The 26,731-nt window shown below is 41.3% G+C and overlaps 1 protein-coding gene across 1 annotated transcript in view; it reads right to left on the reverse strand.

Annotated features, from left to right (window-relative positions):
* Positions 1-26,463, reverse strand: part of ABCD2 (ATP binding cassette subfamily D member 2) — a 64,860-nt gene extending 38,397 nt beyond the window's left edge. The window contains exons 1-6 of the mRNA XM_038392493.2: positions 25,064-26,463; positions 23,129-23,309; positions 19,103-19,224; positions 14,011-14,179; positions 10,162-10,256; positions 7,956-8,101 (exon numbers count right to left, since the gene is read on the reverse strand). Coding sequence (XP_038248421.1) covers positions 7,956-8,101; positions 10,162-10,256; positions 14,011-14,179; positions 19,103-19,224; positions 23,129-23,309; positions 25,064-26,056 — 1,706 coding nt within the window. The 5' untranslated portion in view covers positions 26,057-26,463. The remainder of the gene's footprint in view (positions 1-7,955; positions 8,102-10,161; positions 10,257-14,010; positions 14,180-19,102; positions 19,225-23,128; positions 23,310-25,063) is intronic.
* Between the last annotated feature and the right edge of the window lie 268 nt (positions 26,464-26,731).

The raw sequence follows: 26,731 nt of genomic DNA on the forward strand, positions 1-26,731 counted from the left end.
GCAGGAGGGGGTATGGGCTCTGGGCTGGGGGTGCAGGCTCTGGTGTGGAGCTCAGGATGAGCGTTTTGGGGTGCAGGAGCATCTGATTAGCATTAGTGAGAATTTTTGCTCGATTAAGAACGAAGTGCTGCAAGATTTAGCCCTGTATTTGGAAAAAAATTAATGGAAATCTCAGTGATTTGGTAGACAGAGAACCTGGAAAAGAGAGATGTTGACAACAGCCTAATTAATATTAAGCAATCTTGAAGATAAAAAACAGGGAGTCTCAGGTGATTCACTGTTTTAAAATCTAGAAATCACTAAGTAAAGCTACTGAGAAGTGTTTCCACAGCAGCAGAAATTTGGTAATATAAAAGGAGATAAATCAACCTTTTTATAATGTGTACTTATGTGTGCAGTTTTGAATTCAACCAAGCCGGCTGACTATCCATGTATTTTTGGGACTGGACATTACATACAAAATCAGCGATGAAACAGGTTTCAGAGTGGTAGCCATGTTAGTCTATCAACAAAAACAACAAGGAGTCCTTGTGGCACCTTAGAGACTAACAAATTTATTTGGACATAAGCTTTTGTGGGCTAGAACCCACTTCATCAGATGCATGCAGTGGAAAATACAGTAGCAGGTATAAATTTGTTAGTCTCTAAGGTGCCACAAGGACTCCTTGTTGTTTTAGAGATGAAACAGTAATCATTCCATTCAGCCCCTCTTTACTTTGGTGTTTGTCTGGTGGTTCATCTTTTGCCTTCCTAATATCAGTAGAGATTCTTTTTTTATTTCTTACTCAACAGTCTTTGATGCACAGCTGATGGTCTCACCTGTGAGAGCACTGACTATATTGGTCTGTGCCAAAAAAAAGCTGACAGAGAACCACATTCAGCCCTAAGCAAGCCAGTGTGGCTCCCATTGGTTTCAACAGGAATTATGCCCACTTATTGAGGGCTCAATAGGACCCTGTGATGGGATATGCAAACCCTACTTTGGGCTGGAAGGTGTTCAAGGACTGCTCCCAACCTTCCAGCCCTCAGAGCCTGTTCCAACTGGAAAAGGGGTTGAAAAAGGACCAACCCAGCCCAGAAGTAGGAGGTTGGGGAGGGTAGAGACCTGCCCTGATGAAGGCTCCTGACAAAGGTGTCAGAGAACTGTCCCTGAGGGACTGTATGTTGAGCCTGGTTGGGGCTGATGGTTTGGTGGCTTCTACTTTTTCTGTTCATCTTATGTTGGACTGGAAGCTGGGGGAGAACAACGGATGGTAGGAAGTAACCCAGGGAGGGTAACTTGGAGAGCACTTTTGGGGGCCAGACACTGTTGACCCTCCTAGGGTCCTGGGTTGGAATCTGGTGGAATGGTTGGACCAAGGTTCCCCTATCACTGCCCAACTCACTGCATCCCTGGTTAAAAGAGGACTGGGACTGCAAGACCTGCCCACTGAGAGCGGGCACTAAAAGTGTGCTAACCACTAGACAACCAAACCCACCAAGGATTATTACAAGCCCATATTGAAATGGAGATGTAAGAGAGATTCCAAGTATACTTTTGCGCTTCTTTAACATATTGTAATTTATGGGAGAGCTGTAATCTGATAAGCCACCCCATATTTCATCCACCGAACTCACCGCATCACCAACATACAGCTGCTTGAGGGCATTCTGCTATGCAATGCATTTTTCTTCTGTGAGCAAATGAAAATGGTGATCTAAATAAGCGAGTCATAGTCATGCAGACCCTCTTTAGTGGCCTACAGCGTCCTTAAATCATCTAAGATTGATACATAGTCATGTGTCTGACTCAAAGGAATTTTATGGAAAACCTGACATCCCCTTTCCAATAGATCCTCTTCAGGAAATCAGGCAAGTGGACAGTGTGTGATCAAGTCTGCAATTTTTGAATTATTTAAACAAACAAATAAAAAGGTCACTCTGACCATGCAGCAAATTGTAACAGGCTAATAAGTAAACTGGTTCCCTCAGGCTAGATTTCCCAAGACAAGTAGTGATTTGCTTCAATTGCAGAGTTCTAACACAATTTAGAATCTGTCAGGGTTATTCTCTGCCTCTTATAGTCAGGAACAAGCTAAATATTTAAAACACAATATACAATTCATGTAGGAATACAAATACACACTACAAAAAAGGAAGGTTCAATAGCCTTACAATAACCCCAGCAAAGACTATTAAATTATTCCACCCTTACCTATAGTCAGAGTCCCCTGAATACTTGCCTAGCATCCCACCTAGGAAGTAACACCATTCTACTGGCCATGTTCATTCCAGGGCTCTCAGAAGAGTAAAGTAAATCCTGTCAGGTTCATATGGACGCTGCTCTGAGATCTTGAAAAGATTTGACCATAAATGTGGTAAAATAACTTGATGGAGAGGAGAGGGGGAATTTTTACCCACCAACTTTCAAAAGTTTCAATCCCACTGTCCTTTTTACAAATACAAGCTACTGGTTGGCTGAGGGCCAAAGCTTCTCAGTTTTAAGGAATTAATATCCCAGAGACCTGGACTTTCCCTTTCCTCAAAAAGAGGACTTTAAATCCTTCAACCCAGTAAGACAGAGCAGCTTTCTATTCAGACTTTAGAAGGGTCTTAAACTCCATCTCTCACTTTCATCCCATTCTGAAGCAGAAGACCTTAATGGGGCCACCTGAACTAAGATGGAATTTAATCAACTGAGAGCTCTGAAATGGACCTGGTAGCCAGGAAAGACAATAGTCTCATTAATGTGAAAATTCCCTCCTTCTGGGGCAAGAGACACCCCAGCACATTCCCATAAGAAAAGGAGGGCAACCTTAATTGGGCATATCCTAACTTTTGAGTGCTTAACCTTATTAATACATATAGACTATAATTTGAGCTACTTGTGTGTTAAGTTTGAGAATCTATTTTGTAGTGTGTATTCAAGGAGTAGTCTATTTTTCCATAAGCAACATACTACAGTCAACCTGGTCCTGGCTCTCATGATTTTTGAAGATGGGAGAATAGGCAACAGTGCCCAAAGGCCCCTGTCACAGTGTGAGACTCACCCCTGCAGTGCCTCCTGCTGGTCTCTCAGGGAATTAGCTCTTCCAGTCTCCCGAGCACCCTCTGCAGACCCGTGTCCTGCTTGCTGCTGGCTCCTGTGTGCCTCCTGGACTCCGGTGCCCCTTTTATCCAGCATGCTGCCCCCTGGCAGTACCCCCACAGTCTCTGGGTCTCCCCTCCCTGGGAAACCCCCATCCACTATCCCCACCTCACCTTAGTCTTTGGCTACTGCCAGTCACCATTGAGCCCCCACACACTGGGGCGGACTGCAATGTATAAGCCTATCGTCACAGGCAAGGGGGAGCTTGGACCTGATGCCTCTGTCTACCTTTGGGCTGCCCCCTGCAGCCCCAGTACCTATATCCAGCCTTACTCTAGGCCTGTAGCCTGAGGGGTTTCCAGGCGGGAGCTCCCCAGTTCCCTTGGCCTTCCCCCAGCCCTGCTCCACCTCAGGTACTTTGGTACGCTCCCCAGCATCCAGGCCCATCTCCCTCCACAGCTAGAGGAGACTGTGTGCTCCTGGCCCACTGCCCTCTTATAAGGGCCAGCTGAGCCCTGTTTGGGGCATGGGACTGCTTGCTCCCAGCCACAGCCCTCTCCCACAGCTGATTTCAAGCCCTTTAAGACCAGAGCAGGTGACCACCCCGCTACACCCCCATTTGTCCTACAACTACTTGTATGCTGAAGGAACAATCTTATTTTGCAACAGTCATGGACTCTGTTGCCCTTGGTTTTACTGAACTCAGTTTGTTATAGTTTTGTTATGTTCTGTGACCAGGCTCTTTCATTAGTTCATTTATTTATAACTATATAGAAAAAGATAATTATAGAGTAGCCAGCACGTTAAAAACCATGCTTTATGCCTTAATGCCAACATGCCTTGTGAAGTACATTAGACTATGCAGTATCTTTCTATATTACATTACATTTCTTGCTTAGACTTAAATCATAAAATATTTATGCAAGCATACCTCAAAAACAGAGATTTTTGATATGCTGCTTGGAGATTATAAATGAGAAAGGGCGAGAAGAGCTAGTAGTAAGATGATGATGGCCATTATCTTTGAAAACTCGTGGCGAACGGGGGAAGTCCCGGATGACTGGAAAAAGGCTAATGTAGTGCCCATCTTTAAAAAAGGGAAGAAGGAGGATCCTGGGAACTACAGGCCAGTCAGCCTCACCTCAGTCCCTGGAAAAATCATGGAGCAGGTCCTCAAAGAATCAATCCTGAAGCACTTAGAGGAGAGGAAAGTGATCAGGAACAGTCAGCATGGATTCACCAAGGGAAGGTCATGCCTGACTAATCTAATCGCCTTTTATGATGAGATTACTGGTTCTGTGGATGAAGGGAAAGCAGTGGATGTATTGTTTCTTGACTTTAGCAAAGCTTTTGACACGGTCTCCCACAGCATTCTTGTCAGCAAGTTAAGGAAGTATGGGCCGGATGAATGCACTATAAGGTGGGTAGAAAGCTGGCTAGATTGTCGGGCTCAACGGGTAGTGATCAATGGCTCCATGTCTAGTTGGCAGCCGGTGTCAAGTGGAGTGCCCCAGGGGTCGGTCCTGGGGCCCGTTTTGTTCAATATCTTCATAAATGATCTGGAGGATGGTGTGGATTGCACTCTCAGCAAATTTGCGGATGATACTAAACTGGGAGGAGTGGTAGATACGCTGGAGGGGAGGGATAGGATACAGAAGGACCTAGACAAATTGGAGGATTGGGCCAAAGAAATCTAATGAGGTTCAATAAGGATAAGTGCAGGGTCCTGCACTTAGGATGGAAGAATCCAATGCACCGCTACAGACTAGGGACCGAATGGCTCGGCAGCAGTTCTGCGGAAAAGGACCTAGGGGTGACAGTGGACGAGAAGCTGGATATGAGTCAGCAGTGTGCCCTTGTTGCCAAGAAGGCCAATGGCATTTTGGGATGTATAAGTAGGGGCATAGCGAGCAGATCGAGGGACGTGATCGTTCCCCTCTATTCGACACTGGTGAGGCCTCATCTGGAATACTGTGTCCAGTTTTGGGCCCCACACTACAAGAAGGATGTGGATAAATTGGAAAGAGTACAGCGAAGGGCAACAAAAATGATTAGGGGTCTAGAGCACATGACTTATGAGGAGAGGCTGAGGGAGCTGGGATTGTTTAGTCTGCAGAAGAGAAGAATGAGGGGGGATTTGATAGCTGCTTTCAACTACCTGAAAGGGGGTTTCAAAAAGGATGGCTCTAGACTGTTCTCAATGGTAGCAGATGACAGAACGAGGAGTAATGGTCTCAAGTTGCAATGGGGGAGGTTTAGATTGGATATTAGGAAAAACTTTTTCACTAAGAGGGTGGTGAAACACTGGAATGCGTTACCTAGGGAGGTGGTAGAATCTCCTTCCTTAGAGGTTTTTAAGGTCAGGCTTGACAAAGCCCTGGCTAGGATGATTTAACTGGGACTTGGTCCTGCTTTGAGCAGGGGGTTGGACTAGATGACCTTCTGGGGTCCCTTCCAACCCTGATATTCTATGATTCTATGATTCTATGATGAGACATATAAGCCTCTTTCTAGCACCTATCATGTTCTAATTCTAGCAAAAGCTTGTTTATATGGCAGAGTTCAAAAAGCTCCTAGCAAAGAAATCTTTTACTTTGCAAGTAGTGAGAGATGTTGTTAACAGTACAGAGGCAAAGGCATTAACACACAAAAAAAAAAAAAAAAAAAAAAAGACCTCTTCAAAAGCAAGGAACATACAAATGTTCACCTTTCACCCCCGTGTCACAGTTACAATCAAGTGCTATGCAAGTAGTGACTGAAAGTGATAGTATCTGATGCCTACTTAGTAGCCTATCTGAAATGAACTGATGGTTTCAACTTACTTCCAAGAGGACATCTATGCACATCACAAAACCATAACCACAACTGGTACCTCTGTTTGCTATCTCAGCAAGGAGGGCAAGAATTCAGTGGCTAAGGAGCATGAATTACTCTCTCCCCTTTAGAGGTGATCTCGTCAGGTCACAGCTAAGGATCACTTGCAGAGCAGTTTCTAGGAAGCCTTCTCCAAAGACAGAAAAACAGACATTGAACACAGAAGTGGCTCCTCCAAGCGGAGTTTCAGCCTCACTAGTGTCTAAATCTCTAGCACAGTCAGAGGGAAGTTTAAGATGTAACCCTTCCTGACCCTTCTAAATGTTTTAGGTGGAGCCAGGAAGGAAAGGGGAGAGTGGTTTTTTCTTTAAAATTCGTGTTCCCCTTGCCTAAAAAAGTCCGCTACAGTTCCAAGTGCTATTTCCGTCATTGCTTCAGATCTCTAGTTCAAGGGGAGCTGGAGGATTGTGATCACAGGACCTTTGTTACCAAGCAGGAAGACTACTAGCAGCCTTGGACAATGGGTGCTTCTTTTCCAAAATGGCCTATTTTCTTATTCAGCTCTGCCTGGCTCCTGACAGAACTGTATTCACACTGGAGGATAATTAGTCTTTGCTATTTCTGTTAAATAAGCCGATTCTTGAGTTGGCTTTTAAAATCTTAAATAGAACATTAGACTTGCCATGCTTATTCAGAGTAATGGCTTATCTAGTCTAACACTGTTTCCCACAGTGACAAGAACCAGATGCACTGCCTAAAGGTGCAAGAAGCGAGCCGTTATAAAATAAACTCCACCCTGATATTCTATTCTATGATTCTAAAGGAAAGTTCTTCTTGGCCACATCTGTAACAGATTGAGTAACATGCCCTGAAGCATGACAGTTTATATCCCTTCCAAACTTTTTTTTTTTTTTTGCTTTTTTTAATCCTTACTATTGTAATGGTGGGTGCTCATTATCCATTTTTTTAAATCCTGCTAAACTCTTGGTCCTTAATAATATCATGTGGCAGGGAATCCCACAGGCTAATACTGTCATGTAAAAAGTAGCCTTTTATCATTTTTAAATTTGCTGCCTTTCAGTTTCACTGAATGTCTTCTGTTACCCTTTCTCATAACAACCAAGAACCAGAAGTGCCTAGTTCACATTTTTTATACTGCTCATCATTTAAACCTTTCTTTCCAGGCGAGAGCGTACCATTGATTTCTATAGTGATGTAACCGTTTCCCAGAAGTTCAGAGAAGTTCCTCTTGGTATTGCTCAACTCCTCACTGCCTTCTACTCGGTACTGAGCTTTAATGACACTATCTAGTTACAAAATACTCCTTTGTGTTATTTACATGCATGCTTTTTATGTTGTTTTGAAGGCTCTGTTTAGCTGCAGAGAAAAATCTGTCACTTAACAGCTTCCATCCTGCTTCATCACTGGTATTTTTTAAGCAGAAACACATTGCGCACATTTACTTTTACCCAATTATAGAGAGTGAACTACAAAAGGTTTTCAGTGCTTGATTTAGCTTCTGCAAAAACATCCAAGTTAGAACTCTAAAGAGAAATATTGGAATGTACTGGATTGTGTTGTGTCTCTGAGATTACAAAGGAAACATTCAAAACATCATACTTTCCTTGGCAAAATGAACACAGGTTTAAAAGTGATAATGTAAAAGTAATGCTGGATTTGGTTTTGGTTTAGTATTGCAAAATTTAGGTTTTTTAAATTGTAATTCAAATTTGGGGAAAAATAATGTTCCCCACATGTGATACTTTATTTCAAATGTATTTTAAAAACAAGCTCTATTTGGCCTATTTCAAGTTTTGCTTGACAGAAAAGGAAACTATGTTCCAAAGCCTAAACAGTCCCCCAGTGTTCTTCCGTCATCCAGCACTCTTTGGTGACTGGCAATGGGAGCTCTCCCCCTGCAACTGAATGTGGCAGCAATTCTTCTGCACTTTCCAGTAATAAGAGGTGAGGGTTACCATCTTCTAACCCAACTTTAGATGCCAGGGGTTTAGAAAATGGACCAAATCTCATAAAACTGGGGAAAAAGTATTTCCAATGTAGGCAAAGCACGTACCTTTGTGGGATATAGAACATGTGCTGGGGAGGTGGTTTGTAGAGAACACCATCATAGACTGGCCACAGACCACTTAAAATTCTGAAAAGAGAACTCTTTCCACAACCATTGGGACCAGTGATTAAAAGATGCATTCCTTCCTGTACCTAAAATATAGTCATGAAAACGATAAAACAGCCACCTTTGAAAATATATCACTTTTCACCATGAAGCCATGGTGTATAATGACACAATCTAGCACACCCCACAATGAAACCATCTAAGCATTTAGTTTAAGGAAGTACAAATTGTGAAACTGGCTACAACTCTTATTCAGTCTCTGCTTGAAAAACTGCATTTGCACAGAATATGTGGATTCAAAGAGCAAAAGCAAAGGAACCAGAAGAAATCATATTTACTAGCTCCAAAGATGCAATTTAGATGTATTTTTTCTAATTTAGGAAACAATCCAGATATATACTATTATAGTACAAATAGTATACTATTTGTAAGTAATAGTATACCAGGTATACTATTACTTACAAAAGGCTATTTTGTGAAGGGGCATGGGTTATTAGCACTGAAACCTTTTTTAACATTTGGGCACCTTGTGTCTTGTATAAAATCTAACTGCAGTTCATTTGAACATGTAGCAAAATTAGACCCTAGTCACACAGAGCCGGGAAAAACATGCCCATATACCATATGTCACTATCTATGATGAATCTCGATTTCAATATGCATTGTACTGCATCTACAAATCATATTCAGAGTCAAATATTCCCCTCAAGTTCTTGCATGCACTGACTTCAATTTGAGGGAGCCGTAAGGAGTTAAGGACACTCAGTACCTTACAAGCGTTAACATTCCTATAACTACACTAAACACCATCACAGTCAAAACAGCGTATGGTATTTTTTAATACAGGTGAATTAATTACAAAGGGGTGAACTTGCAAAGCAGTGAATAGGGATGTGTGGCATGACCTTAAGTGAATGAACTGAAGCTGCATGAGCAAAGCCCAATGACTTGAAAAATAAACCTCAAAATTCTATTTCTGCTTATATAGTGTCATTTTTTTTTGCATTTCTTTATTTTATATATATATATATATATATATATATATATATATATATATATATATATATGCGCGCAGACACCCCCCCCTTTGTTTATTCACTCTATACACCCCTATACTTCCCCCCCACCCACCCATTAGCACTGTTTGTGAATTCTCTCTATAAATCTACTAGATAAAGTGTACAAACATACAGGTATTTCTGCCTGAATATCAATCCATTATTTTATAGTGCTAAACGAAATACATTTAAAGTAGCTGGGAGTTTTGCCAAATTAAAGACCCTATTCTGCCAGGTGCTGACTATTTCCTTAAAGGAGCTCTCTCTCTCTGTTTCTCGCACACACCCTGTATACAAATAAGCAATTAGATGCATAAATGAGGTAGTGGAAGTTCTCATGCAACTTTCCAATGCTTTCACCTATTTCTATATAATTACTGCACTGACTCAATATTGTGACATATTTTGGAGTCATTCAATAAATGAAATGCATTAACAATGTGATGCCAATAGGAATCGATTGCTATTTGCAATAAACCACTGAAAACAATGAGTTTTTACGGAGCAAAGATTATAGGATTGGGCCTGCAGATTAAACTGTCAGCTTAGTTACTATTGCTCCCTGGAGTGATCAAGTGAAGTTCCACAGACTCACTGTTTGCTCTAATGTTGTGGACTTGGAAGATTTTTAGAGCATCCCAAGGGTGGTAGGCATCTCAGTCCCCTCGAAATTCAATGGGAGTTGGATGCAGAACTCCCTTAAGCAATTTTGAAAATGCAGCTGTAGTTTTTAATCTGACAATGACACAAGTCAAACCATTCCTTCTCCTCTCTCTCCATTTTCTTTGAGCAGGATACACTGTACATATCCGATGCATCCAATGAAGTGAGCTGTAGCTCATGAAAGCTTATGCTCAGATAAATTTGTTAGTCTCGAAGGTGCCACAAGTACTCCTTTTCTTTTTGCGAATACAGACTAACATGGCTGCTACTCTGAAACCTGTACATATCTGCCTCTAGTGAGCCGCTATGCCTACCTTTCTTGACTTCCCCTCTTCTCCAAGTATTTAACATAGGGTACATGAACTCTGTGTTGTTTTGTGTTAATGTGATGGCAACAATCAGAAGATTCTTGCATATCATCTTACTTTGAAGTTTAGTCTGGAAACCACCACATCTCCATTTGGGGTAATAATAGGAACATTTTCACAAACAATTCCATGATCAACATCAATAACTTTTCCTACAAGTTAAAACAAAAAAAAGTTAGTGAAACATTCAGGGGGGTAGTGAGATCTAGTAGTCCAAGAACTGGGCTGACGCACACGAATTTCTGGAGTTTATATGCTTCGATCACCATTCCAGAGGACATGCATCCCTGCTGATGACGGGTTCTGCTTGATAACGATCCAAAGCAGTGCAGTCCGACGCTTGTTCATTTTCATCATCTGAGTCAGACGCCACCAGCGAAGGTTGATTTTCTTTTTTGGTGGTTAGGGTTCTGTAGTTTCTGCATCAGTGTGTTGCTCTTTTAAGGCTTCTGAAAGCATGTTCCACACCTCGTCCCTCTCAATTTTGGAACACACTTCAGATTCTTAAAACTTTGAGTGCTGTAGCTGTCTTTAGAAATCTCACATTCGTACCTTCTTTGCATTTTGTCAAATCTGCAGTGAAAGTGTTCTTAAAATGAACAACATGTGCTGGGTCATCATCCGAGACTGCTATACCATGAACTATATGGCAGAATGTGGGTAAAACAGAGCAGGGGGCATACAAACCTCCCCCAAGGAGTTCAGTCACAAATTTAATTAATACATTTTTTTTAACGAGCATCAGCAGCATGTCCTCTGGAATGGTGGCAGAAGCATGAAGGGACATGCGAATGTTTAGCATATCTGCATGTAAATATCTTGCAACGCGAGCTACAAAAGTGCCATATGAACTCCTGTTCTCACTTTCAGGTGACATTCTAAATAAAAAGTGGGCAGCATTATCTCCTGTAAATGTAAACAAACTTGTTTCTTTTAGTGACTTGCTGAACAAGAAGTAGGACTGAGTGGACTTGTAGGCTCTAAAGTTTTACATTGTATTGTTCTTAAAATATTTGTAATAAAAATAATATAAAGTGAGCACCGTACACTTTGTATTCTGTGTTGTAACTGAAATCAATATATTTGAAAATGTAGAAAAACATCCAAAAATATTTAATAAATTTCAATTGGTATTCTATTGTTTAACAGTGCAATTAAAACTGTGATTAATCGTGATTAATTTTTTGAGTTAATCGCATGAGTTAACTGTGATTAATTGACAGCCCTACATATTTTGTTAAGTCTTAAACTAATCCAAATAAAAAAAACAATTAAATATAGGATTGTTACAGGTAGATCTGGTAGCAGTGCCTATAATTAAGGTTGCCTTACGCTTTCCATTATAAGGCCCTGTTTTCAGTTGCTTATAACTTTACCAATCTGTAACTATTTGGGCTGAAATTTTCCATGTTGGGCATTTTCCTCAGGCTGAATTTTGCAAAGTTTCAGCTAAAATATTTTGGTGATTTCTGGGAATGAGATTAGGGTTGTTCTTCCTATCTTAAAATAGTTCTTACAACCACTTAGCTGAGAAGCTCTGTTGCTTCCAAGCTCTGGAGCAGGGACTTGAAATTTGGCAGACAGGTCACCCCGAAGTCAGGGATGTGCCTTATGCCATCTCCATGAAAATTCATCCAAATTTGGCCAAGTTATAAACCTCTGAAAAAAGTTTGAAAATAAAGGCTTGGTAGAGTTTAGCAACTACATTCTCTGAATATTCCATCTGTTGCCTGCCTCATTTGTCAGAAGTTGGAAAATGTGTAGTGAAGGAGGCAGGAGACCATCAGAAGAGAATATATAGTCTTATGGTTAGAGAATTAAAATGCTATCCTAGAGAACTAGATTCTACTCCTTGCCTCTGCCATATGATGCTGGACAAGCTATTTGAACTAAAATGATCACCACTGGCCACTAACCGTACGTTCCTCGTTTTCTAGGTGCCTGACATCAGACAGCTGGGACCAGATTTTCAGGAGTGCTCATGACCGCAACAGAAGTCAAAGCTGCACTTTGAACATATAAGGTCCAAATGCTAAATAATCTGAAACACCTAGTCATCTCAAGTTGGGTACCTATAACATATTTGTCCTTCATTTCTCCATGTCTCAGTTCCCCAGCTAGAATACAGGGATAATAATACCCTCAAACAGACATTGTGAAGATCAATTCATTAACAGTTGTAAAATATGCAGATATTGTGGTGAGAGTTTCACAGACAACATTAATTCTGGGATTTCCTAACATTTAAATGCTTGACTTTGAGACCTTAAGATTCTCTTAATGGAAGGGGGTGAGAGGTTGCTTGTTTGTTTTTTTAAGGTAATGAGGCATATAAATTAATAGCACTGCTACAAAAATAAAGTGATGATCCTTTTTTATAATTCTGAATGATAAGATAAGGAATGACTATAGTAAAGTAATATATTACTGTTATTTGACTAAAGTATTTAAAAGGTTGTATGCAGGGTAGTTGTAGCTATGTCGGTCCCAGGATATTAGAGAGACAAGGTGGGTGAGGTAATAACTTTTATTGGACCAACTTCTGTGGTGAGACACACCAGCTAAAGAGCAGCTCTGTGTGGCTCGAAAGCTTGTCTCTCTGACCAGTACAAGTTGGTCCAATAAAACACTACTTCAACCACCTTGTCTGTTTAAAAGGTTGTCATTCTTTCTTGACCTACGTCAGTACAGTTATGGGCTGTAGTAAATACAGAGGCACAAGTTTATACTGATGATTAAAGAGGAAATAAGTGGTGTGGGGCAATGCAATAAACTTGCCTTAAAAGACAGTTTAAAATATGGATTTTTCTTTTAATATGCACACATGTGCACAGATACACACACACACACACACACACCCCTCCACTGTTATAAATTCCTATGCAGGGATTTCTGAAATTATGAAGGCTGAAAGAAAGGAAGAAAAATGTTATTCCAGTGGAACTTCTGATGGGAGAGCCTCAGAAAATGTGTTTCCACTACAGTCGCAGAGGCTACAAAGCCTTGGTATGGGCTGAAGAAAAAAGGATGGGATGCTATACCACATTGAAACATCAGCAGGGTTCTCAGACCCAAGCTGTATTCAGTCTTTAAAATGACGAAGTAGCCATGCTAAAGAACAATGGCCTGTGGGCCAAGTACATTAATTTACCACTTTATGGGCGAAAAAACCCTTTTCTCTACTACATTACAAAACCGTAGTCTATTATAAAATGTTGTTTATTTGATTGGTAATCACACATTGTTGTGTCCTACAAGGTCAAGAAATCAGTTAATGCTTACAGTTAATGTTTGTGCCGCCTCAGGGTATTTATGATGACCCTGTTGAGAAATCTGTGCTAAAGGGCAATAATGTTGTAAGAGAAGGAAAAAATATATTTCATATATAGCAGTTTAACTCCTTCGCCTCTGAATAGCTACACTTTTTCCTGGGGGTGGGGAAGGGATTTGGTTTGTCAGCAGCAGCTGGGAAGCAGGAAATGGAAGATGTCCACTATGGGTAATCAGGAAGAGTAAATGGCAAAAGGCCATATGAGGGGACTGAGAAAGAAACTGGATGGGGGCTGGGGATAGAGAAGGAAGGTGCATACTAGACTGAAGGGTTTAACAGGGTTTAAAAGAGAACTGGATAAATTCATGGAGGTTAAGTCCATTAATGGCTATTAGCCAGGATGGGTAAGGAACGGTGTCCCTAGCCTCTGTTTGTCTGAGGGTGGAGATGGATGGCAGGAGAGAGATCACTTGATCATTACCTGTTAGGTTCACTCCCTCTGGGGCACCTGGCATTGGCCACTGTTGGTAGACAGGATACTGGGCTGGATGCACCTTTGGTCTGCCCCAGTATGGCCATTCTTATGTTCTTATGAAGAGTTTATAGAGAAAAGTATCAAAATGTGAATTACCCACCCTTGATTTCTAAGGGGCCATCAATACGTAGTTCTGCTTTATCTTCATTCTTGCTGTTGGTTTCAATCTCTTGAACAACAGCAGTTCTTTTGTAAATGCCCCTTTTCACTTCATCAAAGACTGAAAACATATTGTACACTCGAGCTGTATAGCCTGCTAACTCGGTGACCTGAGAAACAACAAATAATCTGTTTAAATTACATAATCTGGAAACCGGAAATTAAATACTTTCTCCAATAATTTATGGATAGCATTCCCAATCGTTTTGACTCAGTACTACTTTGATTTCATTCTGGATTAAGAATAAAATGAAATTTTTCCTCACCAATTAATTTTCTTTCTTTGAGATCTTCTCTGACAGTCCCCCCAGATGCCCATGTACGGTTCCTATCTGCCAGCAGATGGCGACATTATGTTAAGGGATAGATCCTAAACTGATGTAAATTGGCATAACTCTAATGAAGGCCTTGAGAATTTTTAGTGATGTCATCACCAGCAAATAAGGGGGCTGCTGGCTCCCATCTGTCAGCTGAATCCCCTAAAGCAGTTCCTATCATTGCAATTTATTGTGCAAAATACTCCACACACAATTTTTAGACCTGGAGCCCTGTATAAAACTTGTTGTTTGAAAAAGTCCTGGAAATTTGCAGAAGATAGTGCTAAGCTTGAAGGGTGGAGGCCTGGGTTGGCATAGAAGATATCAAAGAAAGAAAATTTAACACATAAGGAAAAATTTCCTCTCTTTGATTTTGTGCCAAACCAGATTTTGGCTATCTCCAAAAGCAATTCTGTGCCATTCAGTAGGGAGTGATTATACCTCATGAAAGCTGCCTTCAGCGCTCTCACCAAATGATGAATCAGCTCATGCCTGAACATTACATTTGCTGAACACTACAGGTTAAACAGTGAAGGACATATACCCCAGGTGGCTGCCTTCCCTATCTCCTGTAGTTCTGTATACACCTTCCAGGCCACGATTCATTTAACTTTCTTTCTAATGCCATGCACTCTGAATGCTTCTGGGACTTCCTTGCCGGCACTGAAGCAACTTTCCCTGACTAGAAACTTCATTCTCTTGGAAGGAATGGATTTGGATGCTGCTCACTTTGTTCTTCTCTCTTTCTTCTGTGGACTCATGCTGCTGTTGTGAGGCTCTGAACTGCTGAGTCTTTTTGCGAGATTCCTAACACCCATCCTGGGTCAATGGGGAGAAAAGCACACCAGTGTACCATTCTATTTAATTGCTAGGGAATCTGACTGCTAGAATTCATATCTCTAGTCCTGCTGAAATAATTCTCTGCTGTTCTGTTGGACTCTGTGGCAATCTAGTCTGTTTAGGTCTTCTCCTCTTGTGACAAATTCTCTCAAAAAACTCAGTCCTCTTTTCCACTCTCTCTAGCATATTTAGGATCTGTTTGGCTGGTCTGCTCTGTTGCATACTCGGACTATGGGAACAACAAATAGGATGGCTAAGGAGGAATGGGGGGCTGCTTTCGATACCTAGTTTTCCTTGGCCATATCTTTGCTCCAGGTCGGTTTACTTGAGTGAGAGATGGTGGCTGTTCAGTGTACCCACACCAAAACATTTTTCAGCATGTGGTGAAAGTGCAGAGGAACAAGTCCAACTGTTCTCCTCTGGATATGACAGATAGATTCGTACCTGTCTGTCAGTGAAAACTACTACGGGGTCATGGCGTACCCCAGGTGTACTCCCTTCTCTACACACTGGTATCTGTAGTCAGGATTCCATGGGTAGGCTGAGGCGCCAGAGCAAATGAGAGAGGTATCTAAAAATGCAGGGAAGGCTCTCCAGCAGACTCTGGCAAAGGTCCCATGAATCCTCCTTTGGATCAAGATCTGCTCTTCTGCCTGGACCTTGGACCCCCTGCAATTCAGGGGACCGCTGGGGGACAGGGCTGACAGGGTCTTGGGGAAGGGTCTTGCTCTGTTTTATTTTTACCTCGTCATTCTCTAACTCACAGGAGGTAAATCTTTTTTTGTGTGAAAGCCAAGCAGCATGGGCACTTCCTACTCCTGAAATGACTGCAGCAGTTAGCCATATAGTATTCTTCTGAGGGCTAACTCATTGAACTCCATGCTGTCTATGCCTCTTATGGAGCTTCATATTGGTGCATAATTGGAAATAATTGGTGCATAATCCTCCTAGACCTTTGATACCTGCTCAAGGACTTTCACCTTCGTTCAGGCCTTTCTCCACAGCCATTGAAGATACTGATCCTCAGCTTGCTGGAGACAGAAACAAATGAGTTCTAGGACCTGGTAAGCCCCTTATCTTGCAGGTGATGACCTCACCAAAAAGTTACAATATACTGTCTCCATCTGCTGGCAGAGAGTAATTACACCCAAGCATCTGCAGTAGTATAGAACAGTGCAACTCAAAGTGGTGGTCCGCGGACTGGTTCCGGTCCATGAGCCATCGGCTGCCGGTCTGCGTGCACATTGGAAAAAAAAAACTGCCGGTCCCCCACATCAGATAGCTTGAGAAGCACTGCTATAGAAGACTGAAGGGAAAAGTATTATTCCTAATATAACTGCATGATTCCCAGGTTCAGAAAACACAAATTCTGATGTCGAAAGCTAGGAGAGAGGCAAGAATAGCAGGACAATGAGTATAAACGTGCATCTAAACAGCATGCTTCTTTCTGCGGCATGCAGAATACATACCGCGTATCCTCCCTGTCCAGCAAGGGTATAAATATCACTGTAGACAGTCAGGCATGACCTAGGCAAGTAAAGTAAAGGGGGTGGGTATGTATCTGAGTACAAACCCTACACAGCTCCAACTTGCCCAAGCCGTGCCTCCTCGTCTACACTGCTATTTCTAGCAGTATAGTGTCGCACTAACTCCCTGTGGCCGAAGCCTTTTCCTGTCACAGGAAAAGATGTAACCAGGAGGGAGGCAGAGGGGAAAGGTTTTGCCAGCTCCTCATTGCTGGAGCCCTTCCCTGCCGTAGGAAAAGACTCCAGTAGCGGGAAAGGCTCTGACAGAGGGGAGCTGCTAGAACCTTTCCCAGCTGCCTCCCCCACTGCAGAGCCTTTCACTGACACATGTAGCAACATGCCACAGCACGAATGCAGCATGCTTTTCACTGTAGCATGTAGCACACGTATCTTACACGCCACCAAAAAGTGGTGTCTCATTTACACACAGCCTTAAAAAACAAATAAATTAGTTAGTTGTAGTAAAGCATTTAGAGATAGCCAGATCCAAACCTGGTGTTAGAAGGCACCTCTGGTATAAGGAAGTGTAACTCTAGACAAGTCCCATAATTGCACAAAATTCAAGAACAGATATTTGTTATGATTTACAAGGTCCTGCTCTCAGCCATAGTTTTATAAGCGTATAGGAGTTTATAAGGAGAACTTTGCAAAACCCAGGATAATTATCAAATGTTTCAACTCCATGAGTAAGCCTAGACTGTCCTGCATTGGCAGTTTTTTGTCTCTAACACTTGTGAAAAGAGTTGCACTGACAGTATTTAAGACTGAAGATCTCCTGCTACCAGTAGAGCAGTACAACGTGGACAGCAGCAGGACAGCCTTTCCACATTGTCTCACCAGTGTGCCCTCCATCCTGACCTGCAATGACCACTTCTAAATATGACACTGTAATTCAGTCTCCAAGCCTATTCAAGGTCTGATCCAACTCCCACTGAAGTCATTGGGAAACTTCGCAGTGAATTCAGTGGGAGTTAAATCAAGCCCTCAGTCCTTGGCCTCTGCTAAGACTTCAAACCAGCATTCCAAACAGTGTTCTCTGCTACAGTGATATTTGTGATATTGAACGCTGTACCCTATGAACAAACCTTAGACCATCATCTCAACTCTCACACTGCAGGAAAGCTAACAGGTGGTAACGGTTTCCAAAGCATGAACCTGTAGACTTACCCATCAAAACACTGAAAATTTGGATTTACACCAGTGGCCTACAGACAAAAAAAAAAGAAATTGCAAAGAGCCAAACATTGCCCATCTTACTAACAAGGTCAGTTTCGCTGACTGATACAGGGCTGCTAATGTAAGAAAAGGGAGTGGGATTCTTACTTTCTTACCATAAAATGTTAAAGTTCACGGGAAGCATATTACCATTCTATGGTAAACACCAAAAAAGGAACTTAGAATAAAATATGAAGTTGTGGTATCCCAACACTTCTTTGGCAAAATTTTAAGTATAAAATTAAGATGGAAGCTCAGCTCACTGGTCTTTCACTTCATACTCTCTGAATTAAAGTGTAATTGTGTTACAAGTCAAATCAGTTTGCTGTCTTTCACCTATTATTTAGTGGCTATTTTTTCTGCATCATAAAACAGCCATGGCGCCATGTAAATTTATAGCATTATACAAATGATTTTAAGACTGAATGCGAATAGTAACACCTTCACATAATTGGTAACCAGGCAGTCTCTCTACATTGCAGGCCAAGTATTGAAACAGAAGAATCAAAAATCACACAGTCTATTAGGAAAACTGCTTGAGAACTCTGCACAATATCTGGTTCTAGTCTAGAAAATGCTGTGATGGTTTATGCCAGGGGTAGGCAACCTATGGCATGTGTGCCAAAGGTGGCACATGAGCTGATTTTCAGTGGCACTCCCACTGCTTGGATCCTGGCCACTGGTCCAGGGGGCTCTGCATTTTAGTTTAATTTTAAATGAAGCTTCTTAAACATTTTAAAAACCTTATTTACTTTACATACAATTTAGTTATATATTATAGACTTATAGAAAGAGACCTTCTAAAAATGTTAAAATGCATTACTGGCACGCGAAACCTTAAATTAGAGTGAATAAATGAAAACTCAGCACAGCACTTCTGAAAGGTTGCCGACCCCTGGTTTATGCTCATGGGCCACAAATTATCCCCACTTTAAAATACTAGCTGTACTTAAGTTACTAAGGGCCAAATTCTGCAGTCGTCACTTAAGAAAAACTCCCATTGATTTAAGGATTGCAGAATCTGTCCCAATATCATTACAAAAGAAATTTTAAAAAAAAATGATACATTTACAAATTCTGTTTTATTTTCATTTATTTCTCTTTTCAGTTGTATACTACAAATGACACACAATACCTCTTTGTAAGAAGACATAATCCTTTCAATGGCATCTGCTCCAGAGGCCAACAGATTTCGTGAAGTAGTAAAGGCTTCTGTTCGCTCACTAACCATTGCTTGTTTATGGCCATCTTCTAACTCTAAAAGCAAAAAATGTTCTTCTGTTCAAATATTCTTCTGAAAAATATCTTTACAAATTAAATTATGGTTAAAATGTGAGCCATTATTAACATAGATATTAAGTTAAGAACACTAACTCTATGAAGACAACTTTCTGAAAGGCAAGCAATTAGCATAAAACGTCTAGTAACAAAGAAAAAGTGGGAGTATGAGAAATTCTTCTTCTTCCACAAATCATCCTTTTTTCTTTTTAACACTCATCAGCCTCTTTCTTTTTAATATACCATTACTCAGTCTGAGTTTTACCACAACTGTAATGAGTCAATCTAAGTAATGTTCTAAAACAGAATTTCAGTTTCATTGTTTTGTTTTTACTAGTACTGCCATTACTAATTTTCAACCTTACTTAATTCTTCACTCCACTTAAAAAGGAGCACTCCTACTGACTCACATTTGGCAAAATTAGAATATTTTATAAGAATGCAATTAACTGACAGTAAGTTTCTATATTACTCTTGGTAGTATTAGATGGATCTGTGTTTGAGTAAGAGCCTTCTTTCTCACAACCCAGTTTCTCTGTCGGTCTGATCCTATAATGAAGTCATAATCCTTTGTTTATAACATTGTAGCCTGTTAGCATGAAAATTCTTCTGAATCAAATAAGAGCAAGAAGAGATGTGTTGTGAGAAAATACCCTGAACACTGACAAAGGCAAAAATGGCAGCTGAAACTAGAGAGGGCATGGAAAAAAGAAACACATTTATGTTTTAAGTATAATATCTTCACATGAAGTGTTTGTTTTTACCAGAGTAAAATTCATTAAGTGTTTCAAGCCTGGAGTCCAATTCTGCTACTGTGACATCTCTTGCCATCATCACACCCACAGAAACTGCTATACAGCACGGAGCCTATCTGTAATTTGCTCCTCCACAAAATCATCAAGATAATAATGTAGCTGAATTTTTTAAGAATGAATAATGTATAATCCTTAACATCTGCAACTAAGCAAATTAAGATGACAATACATGGTCAACCAAATGTAAAATTTTAGGTTGCAAGAGGGGTTTGGGGAGGATATGCAGACTAGAGCTTCTGTCTTTCTCTGAAGTATGGCTACTGCCAGACACTAGGCAAGCCAGACTAGTAGGCTGATCCAGTATGCCAACTCCTATATCAGGAATTGTTATTAATAATGTCTATTAGGCTGGGTCAGTGCTTTTAGTCAAGAAAATCTGTGACCAGTTTCTTACAGGTATAACATGGTCATTTTATGTGTTGTTCTGTGGCAGGTAATGATAAAGCAACATACGCGAAATTTTCTTATGCGGCGAGCAGTTCTCTCACCTCCATGACAAGGTCAGACTCTGCAGGGTTTGAAATCCCGTACCATAAATCTCATACCAAATCTCATTGTACCTGTCTGTTTCTTTTTTTTGCTTTTGAAGCTCTTGATACCAAAACACTGGTTTGTTTTAATTTATCAAGTCACCAAAAAAAAAAAAACCTGGATAAATGCATCCTTGGTATAATTCCACTTACATCAATGAAGATACACCAGAGATAAGTATAAACATTTTGGGCCAAAAATATTATATAGAAAGTTACTGTCATACACGCAAGACTCCAATTTGGCCTCCCTTTGTCTCAAAATTCAATTTCTGAATTATTTAAGAAAACTGTGGCTATTCAGATTTTTTAGTTTAAATTATGCCAGGTCATCGGATGCAATCTAAGGTGCCACAAGTACTCCTTTTCTTTTTGCGAATACAGACTAACACGGCTGCTACTCTGAAACCTGTCATTATGCAAGGCACTGAATTTAGCCATATAGAGTGGAAATCTGTCAACTTCATGAAAAAACTCGTACAGATACAGACAGACATCATCTTCCTCTCCAAATAGAAATGCATCCGATGAAGTGAGCTGTAGCTCACGAAAGCTTATGCTCTAATAAATTTGTTAGTCTCGAAGGTGCCACAAGTACTCCTTTTCTTTTTGTATAGTTGATGTGAGTGAAATATTGCTCTTTTCCTCTCTACACCTTTATAGCGGCTCTCTCGTTGAAGGACACCTAACTTATTTCTGATTCATGGGTGAAGGGCTAGGGAGGAGACATTTACATTTTGTGGTTAAATAATCTCTTCATCAGTTAAGGGATTTTGCTGAACTGCACTTATTTCCATTTTAGCAGAAAGTACATTAAATTGGCTAACATCATTTCTGTTACCAAAGTACTAAAGCACGGTTATCCTTCACTGGTTGTTGTGTGTAATATGGACCTGTATAAACTCCTTTGTTTAGAATACGATAACCAAATTTCAGAGCAGGGGAAATTTGTGCATATTGTCTGAATTTGATAAGGAATTTGGCAACTTGGTTAAATATATTGGATTTAAAATTAATCTTTTCATATACAAAGCATTACAGAATCTTTGCATGGTGAATCTGATTGATTTTTTAAGACTTCTTATGATTCCAGTCATGTATATGGAGATTTGTTGAGCCAACTTCAAAGTCAGTTTTTTGCTATCCATTTATTCAGCTTAGCTATTGCTAGGATACCTATCATTATAGTTTCTAAGCTCTAATATGCAGATTCGAGATATGTTAAATAGGAATTTTTAATCGTATTTTTTTTGTGGATTTATCTTCTACTGAAGTTAGTATACACTCTCAAAGTACAAAGAGTTGCACATGTTTCAAGTACATAAAAGGTTGTTACAAGGAGGAAGGAGAAGAATTGGGCTTAAACTGAAACAAGGGAGGTTTAGGTTGGACATTAGGAAAAATTTCCTGTCAGGATGTTTAAGCCCTGGAATAGATTGCCTAGGGAGGTTGTGGAATCTCCATCATTGGAGATTTTTAAGAGCAGGTTAGACAAATACCTGTCAGGAATGGTCTAGATAATTACTTAGTCCTGCTATGAGTGCAGGTGACTGGACTAGATGACCTCTTGAGGTCCCTTCCAGTCCTATGATTCTATGTAACAAGCAAATAAATCTTTTTTTTTTTTTTGCTTGTTACTACTTCTTAATCTAAACACACATCCCTCACCTCCTGCTCTGCCAAACTGCATTTTCTCCCTGACTTTAAAAAAAAAACAAAAAACATTTCAAACAACATTAAAATCAGGGCCTCACTTCGCTCTCATTGCTGGAAGATCTGGACCTGAATAGTGCTGTCATAAAAGCCTATAACCTGAGCTTCACGTCCCTTTCTGTACTCTACTTGAGGTGAGAGGAGATGCTGATTCTTACACAGGTTAGCACAAAACAGAATAAATATTAATTAATGTTTGTGAAGCACTCTGATACTAAGGTGATGAGCAAACGCCACAGAAAAACCACTAGATAGGTAGATAGACCGATAGTATTTAGTAATATAGCAGTGGACATTCTGAGAATTGACACACCTTTCCAACCTTGGTTGGGGCATGAAGGCTACAGCTAAAGTTACAACTTGATGAGACATCACTGCTTAGGGCCTGTGAAGAGAGGAAAGCCAGCACCTGACATTCTTGATATTGCAAATATAAAAAACAAGATTTTATTTTAAAGTTTGTGAGACCATCTTCATACATCAAAAAAGGGCAGTAAATGGTTAAAGTGATATTTATAAACTGTTTCTCCACAATTCACCTTGGCATCTTATTTGAAAAACCTATCCTTGATTCAGAATGTATTCTGTTTATCAGGTTTAAATTCAAAGATATGTTTTTTGTCACTGATATTTCTTCAAGTGGTTTGTTTGTAAAGTTTAAACACATCCCAGGAGCTACCCAAGGATGAGGCATGCACGGTATTTGAATATTATAGCGCGGCAGCTACAAATGGTTTTAAAATTAAATGTAGTCTTCTTACGTAACTATTCTTCTACACTAATATCTTTAAACAAAGATTTGAAATTAAATGAAAGTCTTATTACCGCCATCTGCAAATCCTGTTGCTGTGATGATAGGTACCGCCACCATAATCAAACCACAGCTACTCCAGACATACTTCATCAGGAACTGCTCTATCATGATGTACCACAAACGTTTGGACAATATGAGGTTCATTTGGTCTGCCAAAGCCTTGTAACTTTTCTGTAGTTGTTTCATTTCCACCTATAGTTAAAAAAATATAGGTACTTACACAGAATAGTAAATATTAATATACATATAGGTACAATACACACACACGTACTTATAATATAATCAAATGACCAGTGTTTGAATTTGAATTCTTCACTATACCTTGCAATCAGTACTGCAAGCTATGTGGTATCTGTTTACACAAAGGGCCATATCCTAAGTGTAAATCAGCATAGCTCATGGAACTCATTGGACCTAATTCTGATTTATACCAATGCCCCTTTACCCCACTCTGACAGTTTTCCACCCACTTCACAGTGCCAGAGCAAAATACAAGTGAGTGATAAAAGCTGTTCCTTACCATCGAAGTAAAACTAGATTTACATGTTTAATGAAGAGGACTTTGAGAACTATACACCTGTAAGTTGAAACTGCAACTCCATGAATAGGCAACATTTGGGAATTCAAGCCTGCAAAATTCCAATTTATTCCAATGAGAGTTTTGCCTAAGTAAATCTGCAGACCCAATACCTCGAATTGGTATTTCATGTCTTTCAGCAATGTGCCAAGAGGAAGTGATAATCTACATTAAGGAAATGAGTCAAGAATAGTGACAAATCAAAAAGAAACGGAGTACTTGTGGCACCTTGGAGACTAACAAATTTATTTGAGCATAAGCTTTAGTTCACTTCATTGGATGCATTCAGTGGAAAATACAGTGTATTTTCCACTGAATGCATCCGATGAAGTGAACTAAAATACAATGCATTTTCCACTGAATGCATCCGATGAAGTGAGCTGTAGCTCACGAAAGCCTATGCTCAAATAAATTTGTTAGTCTCTAAGGTGCCACAAGTACTCCTTTTCTTTTTGCAAATACAGACTAACACAGCTGCTACTCTGAAAAGTGACAAATCAGTATGACATAATGCAGTCAATTTGAGCCCACACAAAAGTGGGAATCGGAAAAAAGTGTTAAATTTAATGTTTAATTTAGCTGCGGTTAATGCAGTGCTGCAGACAATTTTTGGTGCTCATTGCTACTATAAAAATTAAATGTTTATGTTGTCTTATTAATACTTTTGAAAGGGTAGCGTGAAATTTTGCCATTTTCTTTTTCACATTATGTGAAACTTTTTTAAAAGCCATTTTAAATACAATGCAGTCAACATTCAAAATATAATTTTGAAAATTTCTTCAATATGCTGATTTTTAAATTATTACTTTTATGTAACTGATAACCTAAATACTGTACTGTATTTCAGCAACTTAAGGAAAATTGTTGTCACTACAGTCCTAAGCTATCTATACAAGACAATGTCACAGATTGTGTTGCCATCTAAACTATAGCAATGTTTTCTTCTAGATTACTGTGTGCTACTGATTTTTGCATTTAGAGAAATAGTATTTCTGTATCATTAAATATTCGCAGTTAATAAAATAGGGGAGAAATAAGAGGCAGGAAAAGGTTAAGAGCTAGGACACCTTTTGGAAATGAGGCCGAAAAGGGAAACCAAAGTTTACTAGAGAAATGTGATGCTCCTCAGAAGTAGGAATACTTTAAGAGAAAAATAAAATGGGGAATACTCTATACTTCTGTCTCTCTCCAAACAACGTGGGAGAATATATATCGTAAACACGTTTAGGAATCAGAGGAATTCATATCCCTCACAGAGGAGAGGGCGAGGGCACATGACCACCATTATTACAGTAGATCAACATCTAGTAGTACAGTAACAGTTCTGAACTATCTCAGATAGTAGTCCTTGCCTTTCTTTCCATTTTACCTTGTGTCCTCTGTAGAAGGCGATCTCTTCCACATTGGCTATAATCCGTGAATGGACGTACCGCAGATAACCCTTTCTATGAGCTTCCTCTGCGACCAGCTTGCCAAATTTGGGCGAGCACACTTTCAGTACTCTCGCCGTGGCATACACCACAAGCCCTGCCAGCAGTGTAGGCCCGATGGGGCTTGCTCCCCTGGACCTGGCAGTCTGGATAAGACTGTAGGATGTGAGCACCACATCCAGAATGGGCTTGGTCAGGTTGGAGTACAGGTGTGCCACCGACTGGGAGAACATCATGATGTCCTCGGTCAGGGACTGGTCAGGGTTCACCAGCCTCCCATCCATATTGATCACCTTATAGTAAGTTTGATTGGCAAAGTAGGTCTCATAGGCATGATCCACCAGGCGGGTACGGAAGGCTAGGGCCAGCTTGCACTCCAGGTACCGAATGGCGCTGTTCACGAAAGTGGCAGGAATTGCAATCATGAGCCACTTGATTAATTTGATGGCAAAGCTCCTGGGCTTCTTCTCCACGATGCTCTTGACGATCTTCCCATCCAGCCCGGCCACGTAGATGGAGAGGAAGGTCCGGGAGACCAGAGCCACCGAGTGGAGGCAAAGCCAGCCCGATTCGGCGCTCACCAGCTTCGGGAAGAGGATCTTACGAAGTTCCAGCAGCTGCCTGAAAAATTCCGCATTCACTGCCGGGGAGGCTCTGCCCCGGATCCGGCTGCAGTGCAGCGGCTCGTCACCCCCTCCAGCCCGACAGGCAGCCTGCAAGCCCTTTTCGCAGGCTGTCTGCTGCAGGCGCTTGCGGAGGACGGGATAGAGGATTTTCAGCCCATATGCCGCAGCCACCAGGCACGCAGCCCGCTTGGCCGCGCTGGATCTGGTCCACTTCCCTCGCCCGGCTGCGGCAGGCAGCAGCAGCCGGGTCATGTCGCACAGCCGCAGGGGCCGCCGCGGAGCAGGGATGCTCTGGCGCTGGGTCATGCCCCAGAGGAAGACCGCCTAGGAGGGACGTTCACGAAGCCCGGGCATGCCCCATGCCCTGCCGCGGCGCCTTCCCCGCCGCCCTTGTTGTAGCGGAGGCGGGCGGACGCCGGCTTCCCCGGCAGGCCGGTTCCCTCCACTGCACCGAGATCCGCCGCCCGCTGAGATCCGCCGCAGCCGACTCCGCCTCCGCCGCCCGCTCATTGGCTGCGAAGAGCGGGGGAACCCACCGCTTCCCTCCGGACCTTTCCCAGCCCCGCGCGGCGCGCTCTGAATCGGGCACCCGGAACAGGGCCGGTCCCTGCTGGCTGCCCCCGATTCATGCGGCTCAACTTGGGCTACGTATTGGCCTTGGCAGGGGCGTCGCTAGACCCTGCGAGGACCACGCAGGAGGCGCATCAGAGGTTGAGGGGGCGGGGAAAGAGTCACCACTGTGCTGCTGATTTTGCAAGTGTATCAGGCTAGATTTACCTCCAGAAAGAGGAACAAAAGGGGAAGCGAAGGGGGGAGGGGGAGGGAAGGTGCTTGGCAGCTGCCTAAACTCTTCAGTAAAAGAACTAAAAAAGAGCCACCAGGGCTTAACAGCTATGCAAAAGAAGCAGCGAGAGATAAAAAGGCAGCTTTTAAAAAGTGGAAGTCAAATCCTAGTGAGGTAAATAGAAAGGAGCAGAAACA

Source organism: Dermochelys coriacea, chromosome 1 (assembly GCF_009764565.3).
Source record: "Dermochelys coriacea isolate rDerCor1 chromosome 1, rDerCor1.pri.v4, whole genome shotgun sequence".
Classification (NCBI taxonomy): Eukaryota; Metazoa; Chordata; order Testudines; family Dermochelyidae; genus Dermochelys; species Dermochelys coriacea.